This window comes from Panthera onca, chromosome E3 (assembly GCF_046562875.1).
Source record: "Panthera onca isolate mPanOnc1 chromosome E3, mPanOnc1 haplotype 2, whole genome shotgun sequence".
Taxonomy (NCBI): Eukaryota; Metazoa; Chordata; class Mammalia; order Carnivora; family Felidae; genus Panthera; species Panthera onca.
The window spans coordinates 4580862-4605952 of record NC_138354.1 but is presented as its reverse complement, the minus strand read 5'-3'; the positions used below and the strand labels follow the sequence as shown (position 1 = coordinate 4605952).

The 25091-nt window shown below is 45.5% G+C and overlaps 1 protein-coding gene across 3 annotated transcripts; it reads left to right on the top strand.

The window, feature by feature from the left end:
* The first annotated feature begins 352 nt into the window (after positions 1-352).
* On the top strand, positions 353-23249 carry RBAK (RB associated KRAB zinc finger). Of its 3 annotated transcripts, XR_013552856.2 has the most exons (6): positions 354-826; positions 1995-2053; positions 13469-13595; positions 13883-13978; positions 17166-22418; positions 22813-23249. XR_013552856.2 is itself a non-coding variant. In XM_060649585.3 (5 exons), the coding sequence occupies exons 2-5, from the start codon at positions 2039-2041 to the stop codon at positions 19079-19081; spliced, it is 2154 nt and encodes a 717-aa protein (XP_060505568.1). In that variant the 5' UTR covers positions 354-826; positions 1995-2038; the 3' UTR covers positions 19082-23249. The 3 variants fall into 3 exon arrangements, 2 of the variants coding, with proteins under 2 accessions (XP_078296024.1, XP_060505568.1); XM_060649585.3 differs by having other exon boundaries at positions 17166-23249; XM_078439898.2 differs by lacking the exon at positions 1995-2053 and having other exon boundaries at positions 353-826; positions 17166-23249.
* The last annotated feature ends 1842 nt before the right edge of the window (positions 23250-25091 follow it).

The window sequence follows — 25091 nt, the reverse complement described above, 5'->3', positions numbered from 1 at the left end:
AATCTCAGTGCCAACACGAAAGATCTCAGGGCAAGCAAAGGACCAGGGATCCAGGACGTAAACACAGCCCGCTACTCTAGGCTACACCTTCCCCTAATCCCTAACAGAAGCGAAGACAAATGGAAAATTGGGTCCCAGGTCCAGGCGGTCAATCCCCTCCACACAGCGCCCTCTTAAGCACCAGGTAGGGTGGAGACATTCGAGACGTCCCCTAACATGTGGGCGCTTAGACTTATGGGAAACAGAGTCCGGGTATTGGTCCCGTTCCCGAGCCGGACTCCCGTCAGGCGCACCGCCGGCGTCGTCCTGCGCATGTGCGACTCGCCCTGTGTGCGTGTTCGCGCACGCGCAGTGCCGCCGCGCCGCTCTCGCTTCCTGTCCGTGCCCAGGTCACCGCTGGCCGTGCTTCCCAGGCTTCGGCCTCAAGCGGGCAAGGACCCCGGGGCCTGCGGGGCTGCGCGCCGTCCGTCCGGGCCGGCACCCAGCGGGCGCAGAGCTGTGGGGGCCCGGCGGAGTCTCGAGCGGAGACCCCCCAAGCGCGAGCCCCGGAGCCCGCGGGCTGGGCCGGAGGGGCCGGGCGGCGGCACCGGCGGCGCAGGGCGGCGGGGCCCGGGCCCGGCCCGTTTGCACCCGCGGCGGTTCGGCCGAGGCTCGCGGGACGGCGAGGTCCCAGGCGGCCGATTCGGGCCCCGGGACGGTCGTCGGCCCGAAGTGAACTTGTCCCGGAGGCCCAGATCCGGCTCCTCGGGAACGGCGGCCCCGGGAGGCGCCGCGCCAGCTCCGGAGCCCTCGGGAGCCTCGGGGCAGCTCGGCAGGTCCCGACGAGGTAGGTCGTGGGCTTTCGGGTCTCCAGGCGGTTGTGCATCTTGTGGGCCGCGCCGCAAACCGAGGGCGCGAGCGGCGGCCAGGGAGGGATGGGCTCTCCCCGGGACTCGCGGGGCCCAGGTTTCCTGGGAGCGCAGGGGGTCCCCGCGTGGGCTGCGGACGTTCTGTGTCCGCTCCGTTCTCCAGTCCCGATACCCCTTGCTCCCCGTGCCGCCCTCTCCGGCTTCCAAGCGGGTCTCTAAGCGTCCCTGAGCACCTGTGCTGTGTGCTCTAAGTGTGTGCCGACCGCGCTGGGCTCTGCCCTGTGGCATCCGCCAGTGTAGTGCAGGACAAGCCTGCGAGGGTTTGCTGCTGCTGCCGCCGCGGCCGCTGGGGTGACAGAGGAGGAGGTTGGGCCTGAGAAGGGAGGTGGCTCTTGCAGGGTGACCGAGTCTATGGGTGGGATTGTGGATGCGACTCAACTCCTGCGCCAATGTGCTTCCACTCTGTTAAAGTTTTCTTCTTACGTGCAGTGATAACCTAGTTAAGTTAGATAATTTAAAAACAAAATCATGCCTTGATCATGCCCATCTGTCCCGTTTTGGAGAGCTAATCTCTGTCCCTCTGGATACTTTGATTTTAAACAGTTTGAAGACACAGTAAGAAAATTTGTAAACGGTGTAAGGGGAGTTTTTTTTTTTTTTTTTGGCAACATTAATGAAGGCAAACTATTTGAAAAAGGAGTGAATATTTATATTAACCAACGAGGGTAACCCATCTGAACATCTCCTGTGGGGTGCCTGGGTGGCTCCATTGGTTAAGGGTCCAACTTCAACTCAGATCTTGATCTCATGGTCTGTGATTCCAGCCCTGCATCAGGGTCTGTGCTGACAGCTCGGAGCCTGGAGCCTGCTTTGGATTCTGTGTTTCCCTCTCTCTCTGCCCCTCCCCTGCTCACGCTCTGTCTCTGAAAAATAAACAAACATTAAAAAACTTAAAACCAAACATCTCCTGATATGTGGGAGTAACAGGTATGCTTTGTGTTTCACCTTTATCACGTCTTTAGCTCCTTGTAAGTGTTCACAGGGTGTCATTTTACGAGCTTTTCTTTGGCAGTTACTACGCAGGATGTTCCTGCCTGGGCAGGCCAGATTACCCATGACTTCTGTTATTTCTTTCTCCTTCCCTAGGTCCACTGTTAACAGTCTGTACGCATTTCCAAGAGCAGTAGAAAATGAATGAGTCCCAGGTGAGCTTTCCTATGTCTGTATATGTTCTCTTACTTGTTTTTTTAATGCATTTTAGGAGGTTTATATGGTTCCAGATTTTACAGTGGGAATGTAGAAATAAATAAAAGACATCATCGTGTAAAATAAAATTGTTAGGATTTGGATCGGCACCCAGAGTCCTTGTTGAGTTTATGAGTGTAGATGGTGGGCTACTTCAGGGCTGTGGGGGTAGAGCTACAAATTATTTTTTTTAATTTTTTTTTTAATGTTTACTTTTGAGAGACAGAGAGACAGAGCTTGAGCAGGGGAAGGGCAGAGAGAGAAGGAGAGAGAGAATCCAAAATAGGCCCCAGGCTCCATGTTGTCAGCATAGAGCCCGACATGGCGCTCGAACCCACGAACGGCGAGATCGGGAAGATGATGACCTGAGCAGAAGAGGCTTAACTGACTGGACCGTCCTCATGCCCCTATAGCTACAAATGTAACTGATGTTCCTGACAGTTACAGAAAAGGAAGAGTACTGCCCATTACGTGATTTGTATTGACTGTAAGAAGAACCCAGTTTGTTACTTGTGGGTTTTAAAGATTTCCCAAGACTTGAAAAAAATTTTCTTGTTAAAATTGAAATAACCAGGGATAGCTTTCCCGGTAACAACCTTTAATGTCATTGCAACACGTGGCTTATACTTGTAGCTTATCTGAGCTGAGGGCCTGCCCAGGGAGAAATGACATGCACCAAAATGCTGTGATCCAGCCAGACATATTTTCCCTGCTACTGTTTAATCCAGGGGTAAAAGCGAAGTCCTGAGGAAATGGCCTGTTCATCCTTCAGATGCTTCTGTTACTGTTTATTCGGGTTGTGCCGTAAATGGTACAGGAAGGTATTCTCTAGTAAATATGTCCTCACGTCTGTTTCTGTTTCAATCCTCAGCGTTTGGGTTTTGTCCTCACCGCTCTCCTGAATGTGGTGGTAAAGATTACCATTGACCTCATTACAGTCAAATCCGTTGGGCGTTTTCCAGCCCTTACCTCACATCACGATGTGTTTGCTGTTGACCTGTTACTTACAAACGGATACTTTCTCCTGGTGTCTCTTGGTTCTTGGCCTCTAAAACAAGTCACTTGAAGTATTTCTGTAAATACCTTGAGCTGATGAGGAGTCTTTGAAAGAGGGGGTGGAGATAGCCCACATTATCTCTCTTTTTTAATATGTAATATCTGGTGTTCAGAGGTTCACAGTTTTCTGAATGTTTTGGGTTTGTTCTTTTCAATCAGGATACGTGTAAGAGTCCACATGTTGTGGCTGGCCGATAAGTCTTTTAAATTTTTTTTTAAATGTGTATTTATTTTTGACAGGGAGAGAGACACGAGTGTGAGCGGGGAGGGGCAGAGAGAGGGAGACACAGAATCCTCTGTGTCAATGCCTCAGAATCCTCTGAGCTGTCAGCAGAGCCCAACATGGGGCTCAGGCTCATGAACTGTGAGATCATGGCCTGAGCCGAAGTCGGATGCTTAACTGACTGAGCCACCAGGTGCCCCTAAATTTTTTTTTTTCATGTTTATCCATTTTTTTTTGAGAGAGAGAGAAAGAGAGAGATCTCGAGTGGGGAAGGGTCAGAGAGAGGGGTGGGGGGAGAGAGAGAATCCCAAGCAGGCTCCATGCTGTCAATTGTAGAGCCCCACGTGGGACTCGATTTCACGAGATCCCACGATCGAGATGGTGACCTGAGCCAAGACCAGGAGTCAGACGTTCAACTGACAGAGCCACCCAGGCGCCCTGTCTTTTAAATCTTTCAATAGTAGCTCCCCCTGTGTGTCTCTTGTGTTACTTTGTAATTTATGTTTTGAAGAAATCGGGTTTATCCTTAGTTTCCCATGGTCTGTATCACATTGCTGTCATTTTAACTTTCACACTTTTTTTCTTTTTTTTTAATTCCCAGTAAGTCTTGTAAAATTGGTAGTTAGCTTGGGAAGTTTACCCACTTACGTTCAGTTCCTTTGGCAAGACTTTGTTCCTCATGACCCTTGTCTACTTTCTCCTGGAGGCCGTGTTCTAAGCCTGTCTTTTTTGTGTGTGATGTTAACCTCCCATTGGCTGATGTTCATTGCCAATTCTTCAGGGGAGACAAGGTGATACATGCCGCTTTACCATTTCTTCTTCATTTACTAGCTAGAATACTTTTCTAAAGGAAAGCATCTGTCAAATCGTTCTGTGGTTCACACAGAAAAGATAATTTCCACAATATTGAGTAGGCTCCTGTGCAACAGGAATTTTGTTTGCGTGTTTCGTTTTGTTATCATTAGCTCACGGGTTTAGACGCGTTTTAAGTTTTTCAGTACACTGAAGTTGTCACTCTATTTGGTGTCTAGTTGGATCTGTCTTTGACCAGAGGAATCTCTTCAGATTGGTTTCTGAGTCTTTTGAAACATCCCCTATATATTTGATAGCTTTTGTTTTTATTCAGCATTTTATTTTGAAAAAACTTCAAATTGCACAACACTTGCAAGGATCGTACAAAGAACTCCCGTGTTCCTTTTGCCCAGAGAGTCCAGATTTTGACATGTTCCCACATTTGCTTTATTATCTCTGTGTATATATGTATTTTTTTTCTGAACCGTTTGAGAGCGGATGTCATCTGTCATGTCCCTTTTCAGATTGTACCTCCTGAGATCAAAGATACTGAATTCAGGAAATGTAACTTTGATATAATATTTTTATCGAATCTATAGTTCACCTTCTGATTTAACAAGTTTTCCCAGTAATTTCCTTTATAGCAATTTTTTATTTCCAGTTAAGCGTCTGCTCTTGATTTTGGCTCAGGTCGTGATCTTGCAGTTTCTGAATTCGAGCCCCCTGTCTGGCTCTGTGATGACATTGTGGAACCTGCTTGGGATTTTCTCCCCCTCTCTCTCTCTCTCTGTCCCTCCACCGCTCATGCACACATACTCCCTCTCTCAAAATAAATAAATAAACATTTTTTTAATAAGTGCATTTCCTGTAGACAGCACATAGTGGGGTCTTGCTTTTTTTTTTTTTTTTTTTTTTAATCCAGTCTGACAGTTTCTATTAATTGGGCTGCTTCGGCCATTTACACCTAATACAATTATTGGCATAACTGGCTAGGTTGTAGTCCATTGTCTCTGATTTCTAGTTGTCCCATCAGCTTTGTCTCCTCTTTCTTCCTTGTCTCCCTTCCTTTCGACTAATTGAATTTTTTTTATGATTCCATTTCACATCCTTTGTGGGGTTGTTAGCTATAGCACGGTTTTTATTTCAGTGGGTGCTTTAGGGTTTGTAGTATGCAGCTTTAATTCATCACAATTTCTCTTGAAGTGATGTTCTCTTTTGCTTAGCATGCAGGAAGCTTATGGTCCCTTCCATTTGTCCCTTCTGGGTCCTTAAACTGTTGTTGCATTTTGCTTTTACAGGCAGGATCAACCCCGCAGTACATTGTGATTGTTATGTAAACAGCTATCTTTTAAAGAATAAGGGAGAATAACATAGTTACTATTTTTTCTGAAAAAATCCAGATTCTTATTTTCTGTCATTTTCCTTCTGCCTGAAGGACTTCCGTCACCTCTTCTTCTAGTTGATGATGAATTCCTTCAGGCCTTGTATGTCTGAAAACGCCTTTATTTTTGCGTTGGCTTTTATGTCAAGGGAGCTATGCTGGTTTTTCTCCTGTGCTTCAAACCGGTTCCTCTGCTGTCTTCTGGCTTACGTTGTTTCCAAGAGAAATATGATGTCCTCCTCACCTTCCTTCTCTTTATATAACCTGGTTTTTATTTTTCTTCCTCTTGCTGCGTTTAAGTTTTTAAGTTTTATTTACTTATTTTCAGAGAAGGGGGTGGAAGGGGCAGAGAGAGAGGCAGAAACAGGATCCCAAGCAGGCTCTACACTGTCAGCACAGAGCCCGAGGCGGGGCTCGAACTCACGAACTGGGAGATCATGACCTGAGCTGAGATCAAGAGTCAGACGCTTGACTGACTGAGTCACCCAGGCACCCCTAAACTTTTCTCTTTGTTTCTGGTTTTGAGCAGTTTGATTGTGAGAGGTCTTGGTATTGTTTTCTTCGTGTCTCTGTGCTTGGGGATCTCCTTGAACTTCTTGGATCTGTGTGTTCATGATTTTCGGCAACTGTGAGAAATTTTTGATCATATTTCTTCAGCTATGCCCCCCGTCTCCCCGTCCATCCGCCCTGCATGGATTCCTCTTACCTGTATGTTCCGCCACTTGAAGTTGTCCCACAGCTCACTCACACTCTTCATTCTCTTCAAACTCTGTTCTCTCTGGGTGCTTCATCTTATATAAGCTTCTGTTGCTGTGCTTTGAGTTGGCTGATCTTTTTTTCCGGCAGTGTGTTCATCTAGTCCGCTGTACTTTTCATCTCAGACACTGTAGCTTTTATGTGCAGAAGTTCAGTCTGAGTTTTTGTTTATATCCTCCCTGTTCCCACTCAGATATTTTGAACATAAGGAATCCCGTTATAAACTGTTGTGTTGTGCTCTGGCGCTTATAACATCCGTGTCTGCTCTGGGCCCACTTTGGTTGATTGATGATTTTCTGTACGGGCTATACTTTCCTACCTGTTTCCCCAGTGTGTCAACCGTCCTCACCTCTGTTTGGGTTCTCCCTCCCTGCTGCAGGGCTGGAAACTCTCAAGGCAGTAACCACAGGCCTCACCTTGTTTATTTCCTGTCTCTGATTACTGTCCATGATCGTTGCTTCAAGATCAGCGTCTTGGAGACCACAGCTTTGTATATTCTGTTTTTTGGTGTCCTTTCAGGAGGGAGGGTAAATCCAGTCCTTCTTCATCTTGGCTGAAAGCAGTCCCAATATCTTGAGTCATAGTTAGAAACCTTTCCCCGCACTGGTTATGGGGAAATTCACCCATAGTTTGTGTTTGTTTGTTTTCTGTGTTGCTGAATATTTTACATTTAGATCACTGATCAGTTGGACTTTTTTCTTTTATGGTGTAAGATACGGATGCTGTTTTGTCCATGCCCAAATGACTACCGTTACTCCAACACTGTTTATTGCAGTCAGTTCCGTGGATTATTGTAAAGTCTGTTTTTAGACTTGGTGCTCTACGTCACAGACACGTCTCCATTCTCGTGCTGAACCAAACCATTTCATTCATAAAGGTTGGGGTCTTTTTTTTTTTTTTTTTTAATATTTATTTAAGTAATGTGGGGCTTGGACTCACAACCCCAAGATCAAGAGTCTCATGCTCTTCTGACTGAGCCAGCCAGGCGCCCCATGAAGGTTGTGTTTTAAAACTGGTAGGGTTAGGCCCCCTAAACTGCTGCTTTCTTTGGAGATTTTTCTAATTGTTCTTGATTTCTTCCCCTCATATGAACTTTAGTGCCAGCTTGCCTAGTTCCAGGCAAAAGCTTTTTTTTTTTTTTTTTTTTAAATGTTTGTTTATTTTTGAGAGAGTGCAAGTTGGGGAAGTTCAGAGTGAGGCAGACAGAGGATCAGAAGTGGGCTCTGTGCTGACAGCATAGAGCCCAATTCAGGGCTCGAAAACACGAGCCGCAAGATCATGACCTCAGTAGAAGTTAGACACTCAACCGACCGAGCCACCCAGGCCCCACACGAAAAAAGTTTTTTGATCTTTTTGTTGGGATCACACATCTGTAAAGTAATTGGGGGTAACTTGCATCTTTGTGTTACTGAGTTGACCTGTGCAGGAACAAAGCGTCATGCCATTTGTTCAAGTGTACCTCTGTGTCCTTCGGGACTGTTTTTAAAGTTTTCCTACTATAGATTTTACACATTTTTTTTTTAATACATGAAATTTATTGTCAAATTGGTTTCCATACAACACCCAGCGCTCATCCCAACAGGTGCCCTCCTCCATGCCCATCACCCACTTTCCCCTTTCCCCCACCCCCCGCCAACCTTCAGTTTATTCTCAGTTTTTAAGAATCTCTTATAGTTCACCTCCCTCCCTCTCTAACTTTTTTTTTCCCCCATGGTCTTCTGTTAAGTTTCTCAGGATCCACATAAGAGTGAAACCATATGGTATCTGTCTTTCTCTGTATGACTTATTTCACTTAGCATAACACTATACATTTCTTATTAACAGTTTTATCTTTTCTGTTGCTCTGTAAACTGTACGCTTCTTTTTACGTAACGAGGGTTTTTGGCTTTGTTTTGGTTTTTTGAGATTTTCTTTTCTCTTTCTTTTTTTTTCTTTTTTAAGTTTATTTAAGTAATCCTTACACCCAGCCTGGGGCTCAAACTCACAACCCCAAGATCAAGAGTCGCCAGCTCCTCCCATCGAGCCAGCCAGGCACCCTGAGGGCTGTTGCTTTCTGTGTGTTGATTTTGTATCCTGTCATCTAACACAATCCTTTCATTGAGTTGGTTTTGTTTTTGACTCTCTGAGTTTTCTAGGTGTAGTGTATCACCTGCGAATAATAGTTTCACTTTTTCTCTGTTGATTGTTATGCCTCTGATTGTTTTTCTCCAATCGGAGGTAGCACTTTGCCCCGTTCCCGATCTCACTGAGAATGAGTCTAGTGTTTGTCCATTAAGTAAAACCCCGATTTTAGAACTGAGAAGTCTCCATAAATACACATGTGCGTGCGTGTCCTCATCTGTGTAAACTTAAAAAGCATACATGTGCTTGTGTGTGATTGAGATGGGTACATGTATGCACGCATCACACGTACTTTGCGTATCAGGGTACAAGAGTGTGTGCGTGTATGCAAGTCCGTGCTAGTGAAGTATCCATTTCTGTTTTCGTGAGGAATTTTTTAATCACGTATGTAGTTCAGATATTGTCAGGTGTTTGCAGCATCTTTGTGGAGATCAGTCTTTTCTTAGCTGTATTATAATGGCATGTTATGTCAGTGGCTTTTCAAAGATTAAACAGGTCTGTATTTTTGGAGTAAGTGCCGCTTAGATATTATATGTTACCGTTTCAGTCTGGTGTTGGATTCTGTTTGCTGATGTTTCGTTGTGGATGTTTGTGTTGATGTAAGAGATACCGTGTAATTTTATCTATCCTATTTATTGATCGATCGGTCTTCTGATCCTGGTACTCCTTGCCGTGTGGACTGAGGACCCAGAAGGTTCTTACTCTCCATGGCAGTTCACAGGCTCCCTCGGCCTGGACCAGCTGGGGACGCCCTGCTCTGGGTGGCCAGTCAGCTCAACTCTGCAGTCTTGGGCAGTCTCAGCCGTGGCATCCGGATCAGTGTGGTTTGAACCCTTGTTGATGCACACTTTGTAAGTGATATAAACCCCTTGTTGATGAAGACTTTGTAAGTAGCAGGGCCGTGGGGCACATTTGCTGAGCGCTTCTCTTCTGAAATACGAGTTCAGTGTTCGCGGTCACCTGAACTACTCCTGGCAGCAACTCTGGAAACCTTCTTCCCTCCTCCGCTGGGGCTTCTGTACCCCCTGTTCGGGCTGGGGTGGAAGGGTATCTCGAGTGTTTGAAGGAAAGTGTTCCCTTTGATAAATCAGTTGTCCTGCTTCGCTGCAAATACCTTTATAATGTCTGCACGCCTCAGTGATAGCTTGGCTTCATATATGGTTCTGGGTTCGAAATCCTTTTTCCTTCGCAAGCAGTGGGCAGTTCTCTGTGGGTTTTTCTCAGGTGAGAAGTAGAATGGCAGTTCCCAGGGGTACCTAAGGGTATTTTTTCCACCCTTGTAACTTTTTAGGATTTTTTTTCCTTAATTTTTCCGCTTTGGGTATTTTGTCAGGAAATTTCTAGATCTGTATTTTCCTCCCAGTAGTCCTGTTTGCGAATTGGATGGCCCCTTTTGATGCGAAGGCTTACTTGATTCTTCAGCTCAGGTATCGTTTTCAGTTTTTTTTTTTTTTTTTTTTTCTCGTTCGTTGTGAAAATGTCAAATCTGTCAGATTTGGCTTTCATATCGCAAGCTTTATCTCATCATTTCAATTTCTAGTTATCTGAGAGATTTCCTAGATTATTTATTTTGTGTCCCATTTGTTATTTAAGCCTGTTCCTTGGGGATTTAAAAAAATTCAACAATTTGGTCTTTAATCTCTAAGCATTTTGTGATGGCTGTTTTTAGGAGAATGTTCTCATGTTATGGAAGCAATATCCTGCTTAATTTGTTAAAAAATATAAATCAGTGGAAAAATTGTAAGTCGTTTCCTTTATGAAATTGATTCCATTATTGCTGACCAGCTCACCTTGATGCTTAGCTTTTACTTACTCGCTTTTCCTCAATTGGTGAGAATTCTTGATTTTTTTAATTTCAATTTTTGAGAGAAAAATTCCTAATAGCTAACGTGAATATATTCACCTAATGACCCCATTTTGCGCTTTCCCTTGTGGAGGGGAAGTCTGCGGAGCTCTAGAAGTTAGTGGATTAGCGATACGTGTTTTAGGTAGATATCACTTCATTTTTTTCTTCCAGTGTTTTTATTGTGGTAAATTCCACACGACATGAAATTCATTCACTGTTTTAACCATTTTAAGATACCCAGTTGGTTGGCATTAAGTACATTCACATTGTTAGGCAACCATCACCATCAACCATCTCAAGAATACTTCTCATCTTGCAAAACTGAAACTCTGTTCCGCATCAGATAATAACTCCCCTTCTCTCCCAGCCCCTTCAGCCATTCTCCTTTCTGTCTCTGAGTGTGATTGCTCATTTAAGTAGATTCGCACACTGTTCGTCGTTTTGTAACTGGTTTATTTTCAACGAGCATAGTGTCCTCAGAGTTCGTCCATGTTGGAGCAGGTGCCAGGATTTCCTTTCTTTTTAAGGCTGAGGATGACTCCGTTGTATATATGGACCACATCTTGCTTATCTCTTCGCCTGTCGGTGGACGCTTGGGTTACTTGTGTGTTTTAGCGACGGTACGTAATGCTGCTGTGAACATAAAAGTAGCTCTTTGAAGGCCCTGCTTTCAGTTCTTAACAAGCGTACACTCAAAAGAATTGCTGGATCCTATGGTAATTCTATTTGTTTAGTTAATTTTGAGAGAGAGAGTTGGAGGGGCAGAGAGAGAATCCCAAGCAGGCTCCACACTGTCAGCTCAGAGCCCGACATGGGGCTTGAATTCACGAACTATGACATCATGACCCGAGCCAAGATCAAGAGTTGGATACTTAGCCAACCAACTGAGCCACCCAGGCGCCCCTGGGAATGCTATTTAGAAAAGAATTTTCTTTTTAATGTTTATTCATTTTTGAGAGAGAGAGAGAGAGAGAGAGAGAGGCAGAGAAAGAGAGAAACACAGAATCAGAAGCAGGCTCCAGGCCGCGCCTTCCCTGCATCAGGCTCTGTGCTGACAGACACTGCCCTCAGGAAAATCATCCGTGTCCAACACGGATGGAGCTCACGTATGTCCTGGTTTGCCCGAGACCGTCTTGTTGCACCTGTATTCCTTCTGGTTTAACATTTACCCCACACGGAAGTTTTTGGTTTGGACGGTGAGCGTGTGGCCACCCTAATTACAGAGGCTCTGAAGTGTGTGTGGCCGCAGTGCCCGCGGCCAGAGCGTTCTTACCATCCGACCCTCATCTGGCTGCTGCGTGCGCTGAAAACCGGGAGCCACCCAGGCTGCTCAGGTAGGGCTGTGGTTAATTTCCCTTCACTTCCGCTGCCGACAGGGAACCCCGGGCCCCCCCGATGGGCCTGGGGATGCTCCAGGGCTCCATCAGAGTCCGCCCTCCTCTCTTGCGGTGCCCAGCGTGTGCCCTGCGTGCAGCTCTGTGTTCCGCAGCTCTCAGTTCTCCTCTTCTCGACCCCACATCTCCGGAGTCTCCTCAGAGACGCCTGCTCTAGGTAACAGTCTCTGTTTTTATATTGCTTTGAACTGGACTTTGAGAGGATTTCGTTTTCTTTTCGAGGCTGGAAAGTGACTGTGTACCTTCGGCGTCCTCTCCTGAATTGGAATCAACTCTTATCGTCAGAAAGCTGTCCTTGGGGCACCCGAGTGGCTCAGTCAGTTAAGTGTCTGACTTTTGATCTTGGCTCAGTTCATGACCTCACGGCTCGTGAGTTCGAGCCCCATGTCGGGCCTTGTGCTGTGTGGAGCCTGCTTGGAATTCTCTCTCTCTCCCTCTCTCTGTGTGCCTCCCCTGCTTGCGTTTTCTCTCAAAATAAATAAATGAACGTTAAAAAAGGAAAAGTAGTCCTGGAGAAGGGTCTTGGTCTCTTTGCCCTGTTCTTCCCTGCCAACCTGTTCAGTACTGATGCTGTCTGTTTTCAGGCATTGGTCCTTTTTCACGTCTGCATCTTTCCCCCTGAACCCCGTGCAGTACCCCACCACCCCTGTGACGCCAAGCCTGGCAGCATAACATTCAAAGTTTGTTGTTGTTGTTGTTTTAATTTTTTTTTAAACATTTATTTATTTTTGAGACAGAGAGACAGAGCATGAACGGGGGAGGGGCAGAGAGAGAGAGGGAGATACAGAATCCGAAGCAGGCTCCAGGCTCTGAGCTGTCAGCACAGAGCCCCACGTGGGGCTCGAACTCACGGACCACGAGATCATGACCTGAGCGGAAGTCGGCCGCTTAACCGACTGAGCCACCCAGGTGCCCCAACATTCAAAGTTTGTTAAGGCACTCTCCCTGCGATAGACCTCACCTTGACGTCTCGGGCGTTCGTCAGCACAACCAACCGTGTCGCTGCAAGAGAGGGGTATTTGAGATGCGCTGTTTGGACCAACACAGGGAGGAAGTAGAACACTTAGCCACACGGGTGGCCCCAGGTAGCCCCCGTGAGGGTCAAAGTCCAAGATGAAAGAGCTGAAGCAGGAGGTGCGTCAGGCAGGAAGGAGGAGACCGTGGACGGGCCCTATGCGCACCCTGTGAAGAGGGGGCCGGAGGCCCCGCTAGGAAAGGTGGCCGGAGAGAAGGCCAGGGAATCCGATGCTTGTCCATTTGTGTGGTGTTGCCCTGGCAGGAGCTTTACTCACCTCACGTCCCCCAAAACTCAGCCCACTGGCAGAATGGGAACTCCGTTGGTTTTCTGGTTTGGGGGTTTGGTTTTTAGGGGGGCAGTTAAAGGAACCAAAGACAGGGGCACCTAGGTGGCTCAGTTGGCTAAGCGTCTGACTTAGGCTCAGGTCATGATCTCACGGTCCGTGGATTCAAGCCCCAAGTTAGGCTCTGTGCTGACAGCTCGGAGCCTGAACGCTGCTTCGGGTTCTGTGTCTCCTTCTCTGTCCCTCCCCCGCTTGTTCTCTCTCTCTCTCTCTCTCTCTCTCTCTCTCTCTCTCCCTCTCTCTCTCTCACTCTCAAAAATAAATAAACACTTAATGAAAAGGACCCAAAGACAGTATATTTCCAGTATGGTTTGTTTTATTGTACAATCCGTGACATAAAGTCAGATTTTCAGTGTTCATAGTTCATTTTACTGGCGAACTTGGTCAGCTCCTGTGCCCACACATCTCCTCCGTGTTACCAGTTTCGATCACCGTGCCATTACAGGGACCAGTGTCATTCAGGGACGTGGCCGTGGACTTCACCCAGGAGGAGTGGCAGCAGCTGGAGCCGGAGGAGAAGACCACCTACCGGGACGTGATGCTGGAGAACTACAGCCACCTTGTCTCCGTGGGTGAGGAGAGCCTGCTGTCCGGTTGCTGCTTTGGGGGGCGGGGCGGGGGGCCTGCCAATTTAGTGATTTTCTTCCCTCAAGTTTGAAGAAATAAATGATAGGACCATTTAACTCTCTTTGGGCTCCCGGGAGGCTGTTTGTCTGTTTAATCCTCCATCGAAACGTCTGGATTTTGCTAAGGTGCAAAACCGGGCACTCGATCAGGCAGCCTCCGAGGCAGCATCTTGGACTCAGAGACCTGAAAGGTGTGCAGCCGGTCCCAGCCTGCCTCCATTCCTCACTCACAGGGTACGACAGCACCAAACCGAAAGTGATCCTCAAGCTGGAGCAGGGAGAGGAGCCGTGGGTAGTGGAAGGTGACCTGCCGTGTCGGAGTCGTCCAGGTACGTCAGGAGCATGTTACGGTTTTAAACATGGTGGCCCCAGACCCCTGGGAGTCACTGAAGGCAGCTCTGAGCCCAGGCGCCCGTGCAGGCTGCTTTCCTTTTGCATTTGATTTGCACTTGTGGGGAACCTCCGCGTGAGCCTGTGCTAAGGATCCGGTGCCTTCCTCCTACCTCCGTCTCCCCCCTAGTAACTTAGCCTCCCCCCAGTAGCACAGAATTCCTTTGTTTTCTGGCGTTCAGAAGTCTAGGAGAAAAATTAGCTTGAGACTCTCACGTTCATTCTTTCTGTTTTTCCTTCCTTGCTACGAAATGCCTTGGGCTGGTTTTCTGCCCATTTCACTCCCTCCTCTGTGCACTCAGCCACCAAAACCTGTCCCCTCCCTGAGCTGCTCCGCCGAGGGTGCACCTGTGCTCTGTTTGGTGGTGCTGAATGCAGGCCCTAAATTGTTGAAAACGGACCTCTGTGCTTTGCAGCCAAAATACAACAAAGACACAGAGTTCGGGGTAAAGAGGAACAGTAGTTGCGTCGCTTTGCCGGCCAAAGGAGGCTGCAGCACGCTGTGGCCTTCAAAACTCCAAGCCCGCCAGGAGCAGGGCACTGGCGGTTTTATAGGGAAATACAGGATCTAGCGGGTCTCGACAGAACTGTACATGCCGCCAGCATTGCTAGTCTTCGGGGGGGTGACGGGTTCCTGAATGGGCTGAGAAGAAAGGAGAGGAAGACAGGAAGAAGGTTACTTTAAAATTGAGCTTCGGGGGGTGGCTCAGTTGGTTGAGCATCTGACTTCGGCTCAGGTCGTGATCTCACGGTTTGTGAGTTCAAGTCCCACATCAGGCTCTGTGCTGACAGCTCAGAGCCTGGAGCCTCCTTCGGATTCTGTCTCCCCCTCTCTCTCTCTGCTCCTCCCCTGCTCACTCTCTGTCTTTCCTTCAAAAACAAGTAACCATTAAAAAAAAAAAATTAATGGGGCATCTGGGTGGCTCAGTCGGTTAAGCGTCCGACTTCAGCTTAGGTCATGATCTCGTGGTCCGTGAGTTCGAGCCCCGCGTCGGGCTGTGTGCTGACCGCTCAGGGCCTGGAGCCTGTTTCGGATTCTGTGTCTCCCTCTCTCTCTGACCCTCCCCCATTCATGCTCTGTCTCTCTCTGTCTCAAAAATAAATAAATGTTTAAAAAATAAAATTTAAAAAAAAATTAAAATCAAGCTTCAGGGCACCTGGCTGGCTCAGTCAGAGGAGCACACAACTCTTGATCTCAGGGTTGTGGGTTTGAGCCCCACACTGGGTATAGAGATCACTTAAAAATAAAATCTAAAAAAAAAAAAAAAAAAAATTGAGCTTCATGGAAGCATTACTGCAGCCATTTTGATCTTTGTTCAACTTTATACTTACTATTTATTTTGAGAGAGAGAGAGAAAGCATGGGTGAGGGAGGGGCAGAGAGAGAGAGAGAAAGAGAAACCCACGCAGGCTCCACGCTGTCCATGCAGAGCCCGACGTGGGGCTTGAACCCACAAACTGTGAGATACGACCTGAGCTGAAGTCAGACACTTAAACTGACTGAGCCACCAGGTGCCCCAAGATTTAATAAATATTTTAGAGCTTCCCCTGAAGCATAGATAGGTTTTGAGTGTAGCCAGCGCTGAAAGCCACATTGAATGAACAAGGGCATGAGCACAGGCTGGTGGTTGGGAATAAGTGGGCATAGCCTGGCTTCCTGGAGCAGGAGGTATTTTTGGAAGACTAGCAAATTGCTACTTTGAGTATATTTGTGAATCCAGGTAATTGCAAAATCTTACTGGTGAATGATAAATTCTCTGTTTTTTCCTATTGGTCTTTGGGGCTTTGGGGCCAGGGATGGTGTAGATTTCTGAGCACAGAACTGTCGGCCATTGCACTGATTGTGGATGAGAGCCGCTAATGATAATAGCTCAGAGGCTCCAAAAACTTGTAAGATACGCAGAAATAAAAGTTAATACTGTGGGGGCCACTTTAGAAATCTGACATTCAAGGTTTTGTACAAAATGAAACCTGCGTGTATGGAAACTCTTTGTTCTCCGGATTCATTTGGTGTTACGTCAGGGACATGACTGGTTTTAGGAAATTGAGGTCAGCACGTTGAAAGGAAATTGATGGGCATTTGTTTCATATACTATTCTGAGCGATTTGCATGCACTAAGTTGGTCCTTTCCCAGCCCGGTGGTCTGGGCATATTTCAGCTGTGTGAAGCCGCATCACAGTTAAATACCTTGCTCCAGTCCCAGCCAGTAGTGGTGGATTTGAATCAAGGTAGCCTCATCTCTGTCCTCTTAGCCGCCACACTCTGTTGTGCAAATAAGTGCAGTTAGGCTTACGTAAGCCCGTCAGAACACTTCAGAGAGCCGATCTGAGCGGCCGGGTCTCTTGCCATCGGGTCCATCTTGCATTCCTTTCAGGCAGTTATGTGCCTGGAAGGAACTCTCCTTCCAGGTGAAGGTGAACCAGGGCTGGGGAGTCGGAGACTCCCAGGGGAGAGGAACTGGGGGACAGGGTGGGGGACTGTCTCTAAAGATGAGGAGATTGAAATTTTTAGAATGATTATTTGGATTTATGTACAGAGTAGAAAGGCAAAAATTTTGGAAGGGTCTGGGCTAGTGAGAACGTCACCATGGTAATCTAAGTGTGAAGCAGTATGTTACAGTTTAACATAAATGGTGATCTCTTGCTTCCAAACGTAGACCATACTTGATTATTTTCTTTGAGTGTTCGTACATCAGTTACTCTTCTTCTGCCGCCTGACCGATGTGCTCCAGATTCCCCCCACGTCCGCCCTAATCTAGTGCTCTTTCAGTGACATTGCCCTCTGCTCATCAAATGTCGGTGAAAGGTTTATTTCACCTTTTCTACCAAAGTTTTGAACATAGTTTGTGAAGTAATAAAGGTACTTTATTCGGTGTGAATTTATTCTCCCTTTTGTCTATAGTTCTCAGTCCTATCCCACTTGTCCCTTTCCTGTGTCTACCCCATCCCCATATGTGTGCGTATTTGTGTGTGTGTCTGTCTGTCTTGTAGGACAAACAAAGGGGAACAGACGATTGTACACTTGTGACTATTTTATTGCAGAGATTGGCCATACAGCCAGAGTCAGCCCGTTCTGTACCTGTTGTGTTCAGATTCACAAGGTTTGTTTAATTTTATTCCTTTTTAGAAGTCTGGAAAGTTGATGACCTGATAGAGAGAATCCCAGAAAATGGAGATGACATTTCAAGGCAGGCTGTTTCTGCCAACAGCAAAACCCCAAATGAGGAGAGAGAGGATGCGTTTGATACAACACATAATGTGGAAACAAGCCTTGTTCCTTCAAGCGTCCTATCTCACACTTGTGTCTCATGTGGAAAGAATTTAGAATCGACTTCAGAATTAATCATCAGTGACGGCAGCTATGCGAGAAAGAAACCCAGTGAATGTAGCGAGTGCGGAAAGATGGACCACGGAGACAAACCCTATGAGTGTAACCAAAATGGGGAAGGCTATTCTCAAAACGCAGAAAGTATTCTTCAGAACGTTAATCTTTTGGAGAAACCCTTTGAATACAGTGAATGCATGGAAGCCTTAGACAACGAAGCTGTTTTCCTTACTCATAAGAGAGCTTATATGGGGGAGAAGCCCTACGAATGGAATGACTCCGGGTCAGACTTCATCCAGATGTCAAATTTTAATGTTTACCAGAGATCGCAGATGGAATTGAAGCCCTTTGAGTGCAGCGAGTGTGGGAAATCCTTCTGTAAAAAGTCAAAGTTAATCATACATCAGAGGGCCCACACGGGAGAGAAACCTTATGAATGTAATGTATGTGGGAAGTCCTTCAGCCAAAAGGGAACCCTCACCGTCCATCGGAGATCCCACTTGGAGGAGAAGCCCTATAAATGCAATGAGTGTGGGAAAACCTTCTGTCAGAAGCTACATCTCACCCAACACCTGAGGACTCATTCAGGCGAGAAGCCCTATGAATGTAATGAATGTGGGAAAACCTTCTGCCAAAAGACCCATCTGACCTTGCACCAGAGGAATCATTCAGGAGAGAGACCCTACCCCTGTAATGAATGTGGGAAATCCTTCTCCCGCAAGTCTGCCCTCAGTGACCACCAGAGAACGCATACTGGAGAGAAACTTTACAAATGTAACGAGTGTGGGAAATCCTACTACCGAAAATCTACACTCATTACCCATCAGAGGACACACACAGGAGAGAAACCCTATCAGTGCAGTGAGTGTGGCAAGTTCTTCTCTCGGGTGTCGTACCTCACCATCCATTACAGAAGTCATTTAGAAGAGAAACCCTATGAATGTAATGAGTGTGGCAAAACCTTCAATTTAAATTCCGCCTTCATTAGACATCGGAAGGTACACACAGATGAGAAACCCCACGAATGTAGTGAATGCGGAAAGTTCTCTCAGTTCTCCTATCTCACCGAGCATCCTCCGGCTCCTTTAGGAGAGAAACCCTATGAATGTAACGAATGTGGGAAAATCTTCCTTGACGGTTCAGCCTTCAGTGGGCACCAGTCACTTCCGAAAGGGGAGAAATCCTATGAATGTAACATATGTGGGAAATTGTTCTCTGAGTTGTCCTACTACACTATACATTATAGAAGTCATTCGGAAGAGAAACCCTATGGTTGTAGCGAATGTGGGAAAACCTTCTCCCATAACTCCTCCCTCTTTAGACATCAAAGAGTGCACACGGGCGAGAAGCCCTATGAGTGTTATGAATGTGGGAAGTTCTTCTCCCAGAAGTCCTATCTCACTATCCACCATCGGATCCACTCGGGAGAGAAGCCCTATGAATGTAGTAAATGTGGGAAAGTCTTCTCTCGGATGTCGAACCTCACTGTACACTATAGAAGCCATTCGGGAGAGAAGCCCTACGAATGTAACGAATGTGGAAAAGTCTTTTCTCAGAAGTCCTACCTCACCGTGCACTACAGGACTCATTCCGGAGAGAAGCCCTACGAATGTAACGAGTGTGGGAAAAAATTCCACCACAGGTCAGCCTTCAATAGCCATCAGAGAATTCACAGGAGAGGGAGTGTGAGCGTACTGGCTGTGGGGGATCTCCTGTGAAGTCAGAGCCCTCTGAGTGTATCGAGATCCAACAAGGAGTCCAAGATCGGTGTCTGAGAGTTCGTGCTTCTGAATGGGGAAAATGCTTCAGGCACTGGATTCATCTTCACCTAATGTTTTTCACAGAGAAGAGTCCCTAAGGATGCAAGAAGAAACAGAGCCTTCAGAGCAAGACCCTACAACTCATTGGACACTAGATAATTTATACAGGCGTGAAACTTGATAACTATTTAATATTTATTTTGGAATTCAAATTGTATTTACATATCAGGGAATCACACCAAGGCGAGATCTGTCTAAGTAATGAATGTGGGAAAATCTGTTGTCTTGGAAATTGTTATACTGAAAGCCATATTTCTGATGTAAATTCACATGTTTATAGGGAAGATACCAGAAGCTATCAGCTCTGAATAAACCATTGTATAAAATCATCAGGAGTTTATAATGAGGACAGTACATATATGGCAGTTTCTATCATGTTTTAAAAATGTGTTCTATCAGTAATTCTATGCAAACTTGGATTTGAATTATTTGGGAAAAGGCAGTATTCTAATTTGAGTATTAAGGTGGCAAAATGTACTAACACGGGATTGTATATTGTTGGTGAAACATTTGATAAGTACCAGATAGTTAAATACATAATTTTCTATTTGTTTGAAGGTATTTACAAATGGGTTTTTCATGAATGCCCATCAATAAATTGTAAGCCCGTGGTTTTTATAACGTTTTCAACTACGTTTGAGCAAAAAAAGTTTAAAGTAATATTTTCATAAACTATGCATAGATGATTTGGAGTTAAGTCTGTGTCAGTGAAAGAGGGCCTTGCACTGTGTAGTCTGTAAGATACACACAAGTCTCATGCCATCCTGCATGGGTTTGAGCGAGCCATGTGCCGATACCACGTGATTCAGAAATTTCATCTCTACTTTGATTTGATTTGAATACTATGCCATTCTTCTCTGCACTGCTTATTCCCAGTATTTTGGGACAAATGCAGGTTTCTGTCAGACAGCTTTAGTTGATGAACTCAGTGTCCTTTCTCCCCTCATTCCTTGCTGGGAGAGTTTGGGTATCCGCCGTTTCTTCACATGACATAGAGTGTGAATCCTGATTCGTGTAAACCAGTCACGAGAACTCTATTCGGACCGCCAGTAACTTGTTTATAGTGGTCACATGACCCAGTTCTGGGCCAACAGAATAGACGGATGTTGGCAAAAGGATAAAACATCGATCAATGGGTTTTACTACTCCAGGAACACAAAGGGGGTCATTTAATAATCAAAAATTAATTCCTGGACTACATCACATGGAAAGAAGTAATCTAGGATGCAGAAAAGTCATGTGGTGGTAAAGTCACCATTCGTTTATGTGCTTCACAAACTATGGATTTGAGAGGAACTTCCTTCCTTGGATGAAGAGTGTCTAAAACTACAAAACGGCAGCATGCCTAGTGCTGAAATATGTGAAGTTTTCTCCCAAGATTCAAAAAAAAAAAAAAAAAAAAAAAAAAGACAAGGTTATTTCCTGTCACTAATTGTATTCAGTATTCTGCAGAAAGACCTAGCCAGGAGAGTAAGGGAATAAAAGTAATCAGAGAGCATAAGGATTAGAAAGAATTAACACTTTTATTTGCAGATGATGTAATTCTGTACATGGAAAATTCTGAGGAAACACATGAGTAAGTTTAGCAAGGTCCGTGCATACAAGGTCATGATGCAAAAAATGTTTTAATATACCAGCAGTGAACATAAAAAGTGAAAAACTTAAAAGCAATACCACTCAACAATAGCATCAAAAATCCTCAAGTGCCTAGAGGGAAAATTACCCAACACCATATTTTCAAAAACTGTATCCAGGAAAAAAAAAACAAAACAAAACTTGAGAGGGACTTATATGATTCATGGATTCCAGGACAGTCTTAAAAAGATGTCAATTATCCCCAAATTAATTCATAAGTTCAATGCAATCTTAAAAGTCCTAGTAAATTTTTTTTATCAAAATTAAACTAATTCTCAAATTCAAATGAAAATTCAGAAGGCCAGTAATAGTCAAGGATATCTTCTGGAATAGATGGAACAGAAGAACTTACATTGCTTGATATCAAAGAAGACCTGTCATAAAGCCATAGAGATTATATTATAATTGTGTGGTATTGGCACATACATAAACAAATTGACCATTGGGACAATAAAGGCTCCAGAAACACCTATACATAATACAGTCACTTGGTTTTTGATGAAAATGATAATCCAGTGTAATAGGAGAGATGTTCTTTCTAATAAATGTGTTGCCATTGCGTTTAATAACTTAATAGAAAATAGAAATGTGGATTGCAGATCTAAATATGAAATGTAAAATAATAAAGCTCTAAGAAGAAAACTTAGTAGACTATATGTAACCTTATAGCAAGCAAAATTTTTCTTACGATCCCAAAGTCACTGGGGATACCTGGATGGCTCAGTTGGTTAAACGTCTGACTTTGGCTCAGGTCATGATCTCACGGCTCGTGAGTTCGAGCCCCACGTCCGGCTCTGTGCTGACAGCTCAGAGCCTGGAGCCTGCTTCTGATTCTGTGTCTCCCCCTCTCTCTCTGCCCCTCTCCTACTTGTGCTCTCTCTCAAAAATAAACATTAAAAAAACTTTTTTTAGAAAGAAGATCCCAAAGTCACTGAACTATAAAATAAAATCAGTTAATTTGGATATATTAATTTTTTGAAACTTCTGTTTATCAAAAGGACCCCACTAAGAAAGCAAATAGGCAAGAAACAGAGGGAAAAGATACTTATAACATATATACAACATACGACAGCAGACTTGAGCATACGGGAGGGGTTGGTGAATGTTTTTGGAAGCGGCCAGATAATAAGTACTTGGGGCTTTGTGGGCTGGAGCCTCTGTGAACATGTCTGTGTCCCAATAATACTTTGTTCAAAAGCACGTGCAACAGCCCGGATTTGGCCTGCAGGCCATAGTTTCTAGCTGTGGATCTGTAACTTAAAAAGAGCGTTTACGGGGACTCCTGGGTGGCTCAGTTGGTTGAGCATTCTTGTCTCAATTTTGGCTCAGGTAATGATCTCATGTTTGGTGAGTTCGAGCCCTGCTTAGGGCACCATGCTGATAGTGCGGGGAGTGCTTGAGATTCTCTCTCTTTGTCCTTCCCACATTCTCTCAAAATAAATAAAACTTAAAAAAATTTAAAAGGAGCGTTTACAAATCAACAAGAAAAAAATAGAAAATGGGCAAAAAGATTGGGGACATCAGTTAAGAGGATATCCAGAGGATAATCATTAACAGTTACGTTATTAGTAATCAGGAAAACGCACATTTAAAATGCCATGTGGAACTACCACCCACCCTCTGAGATGGTTAAAATGAAAAGCATGAAAAAGGATCAAGTTTTGGCAAGGATGTGAGCCGTGGGAAGCGTGCCCTGCTGAAGGTATTGCCAACTGGTATGACCGTTTTGGAAAGCTGTCACTTTTGAACATGCATGTACCCTTTTAACCCAAACCTCGCAGATCTGTGCATTTATGACAACCAAAGGACATACTAGAGTATTCTTGGCATAAAACTGCAAGAAACAATTCTCTGAAGGCATGCGTGCAGTGGAATGAGTGAACCCAAGTGGTATAATTCACTGCAGAAGACTAGAACATTAGGAACAAGTGACCTAGAAGTACTTGCAATAATAGCTCAGTTTCACAGAGCTGAACGAGGGAATCCAGACACAGGAGCAAACATACTGTATGACTCCACCTACATAAAGTATAAGAACAGAAAAACTTTCTATGCAGTTAGAAATCAGGATATCCGTTAGCCTCAGGCAAGGCTGAAAATGGTATTTATCTGGTGCTGGTAATACTGTTTCTAAATCTGGGTGCTCAATATCTTGAGTGTTCTGTGCACTTAAGATATGTGTATTTTTCTGCATGTATATTATCTTGAAGTCCTGCATAATTTTGAGCAGGAAAGACTCCTTAGAGTAGTTTTAATGGCAACTACAGAGATTTCCTACACTGTGACCTTAAAGCTTAATATAAAGTATATTTTAAGTAAAATATTTGAAGAGGTGACAGAGCCATTACATATTTTGTCATCCTTCCCTTTTGCATATATAAATGGGTCCGAACCGCCTCTTCCAATAAAGAACTAATGTGTGTAAACATTTCCTATTTTCTCAAGTTGTTTTTCACGTTCTGAATTCAGGATGCGTCTTCTGCATTACTGTCATAGAGGTGATCTTGCTTGGAGGTAAATACATAAAACGGTGAGTTTGACTCGATGGGAAATCGTATTTAGAAGGTTTCCTTTCAGCAAATGTAAGATACTCCATTGTTGGGGCGCCTGGGTGGCTGTCGGGTAAGCGTCCGACTTCAGCTCAGGTCATGATCTCGCATTCTGAGTTCGAGCCCCGGGTCGGGCTCTGTGCTGGCAGCTCAGAGCCTGGAGCCTGCTTCGGATTCTGTGTCTCCCTCTCTCTCTCTACCCCTCTCCCACTCACGCTCTGTCTCTCTTTGTCTCTCAAAGATGAATGTTAAAAAAAAAAATTTTTTTTTTTTACAGATACTCTGTTGTTAACAGCACAAATGAGTGCATGTGAAAGAAACAGCCCAATTTTGCATCATAAAAAGGATGAGGACTTGGTGTGGGGAGGGAAGAGGGCTGGTTGAGCTCAGTGGCACAGAGGGGATGAGTCATGACATTGGATGGAGCAGACTATGTGCACGTGATTTCATTTCCCATTTAACCTACCAGGCAAAGCTTGCAGGTGTAAACAGATGAACGCCTTGCGTAACGTGCAGTCATCAGAAAGTTGGGTTTCGGTGGTGCGGTCCCCCATGGAGCTGCCGGTTCTCTCCAGTCTGTCGGGCTTAGCCACTGGGCATGTGGTCAGGCAAGGCCGTGACCCCCCTCCCATGCCAGCCAGAGCCTGCCTCTTTCATCAGGGGGTTGCCCCCCCCCCCCCCCCCGCCCCGCACCATCTCCACATTTACTGCTGCTCAGCTTGGGGTCAGTTAACTTTTCAGATTTTTTCCCTAAAGTCTCTTAAATATGCCAGAGACATTAACGCGAGCTCACTTACACCTGAGGGCTAAACTCCAGCCACTGCCCCTTACTCCGTCCCAAATCATGCCCAGTTTTGTTGTCCACCCCGGTAGGCCCTTTAATGTGAGGGCAAACGTGTGACCCATTGCACAACAGTGTTACAGTATTCCCCAAATTAAATGCTACAGAGGCCATGAAGAAATTCAACTAGTAGGTAACCCCCTGCCCCCTCAGTTGCCACAGTGGTAATCATGACAAAAAAGTAAATTCCCTGTCACGTGAAAGCAATCAAACTGCTGTAACTCCTGAACTCCTGTCAAAATTGGTGAACTAGTTGAATCGTGGACTTGTGAGCAGAGTATGGGGAGAAAATAATGTCAGTCCTCCAAGGGACGACAGGGCAGTTGTGGTCTCTCTGTGAAGGAACACAGTGAAGGGGCACCTGCTGAGCCCAGCTTCAAAACCGTGTTCTTTTCTCTACACGATCACCTGACATGATGCCAGTGGGACAAGAAAGCAAGTGCTGAGCTCAGGACCACAGGACAGCCCTCCAGCCTGGCAGGAGCCCCCCTCCCCCCCACCCCCCCCCCCCCCAGCTAAGCTTGCATGACAACAGAAGAAATTTGAGGTAGTTTAGTTTAAAAGTAAGGAAGGGGAATCCTTTTGTATCATGGTTGTCTGGGTGGGGTGGACACACGGGAAAGCCAACACCAGCTTTGCCAGCTTCGTGAAGTATGGGCTCTCCAGAAACCTCTGGGAAGCGGAAGTGAGTGGCTTTTCCTGCAGGCAGGATTGCAGGGGCTCCCGGGAGAAAAGGAGCTCTGGCAGAGAGACATCTGAGACTTAAGCCACTAAGAAGCAGACTGGGGGCGCCTGGGTGGCTCAGTCGGTTAAGCATCTAACTCTTGTTTTTGGCTCAGGTTATGATCTCACGGTTCATGGGATTGAGCCCCGTGTCGGGCTC

Bases quoted from the DNA above. Each gene is read 5' to 3' on its own strand.
- RBAK (XM_060649585.3), top strand. The intron at 13,596-13,882 runs GTGAGGAGAGCC...CCTCACTCACAG, and splicing joins CAGCCACCTTGTCTCCGTGG to GGTACGACAGCACCAAACCG. The intron at 13,979-17,165 runs GTACGTCAGGAG...ATTCCTTTTTAG, and splicing joins GCCGTGTCGGAGTCGTCCAG to AAGTCTGGAAAGTTGATGAC.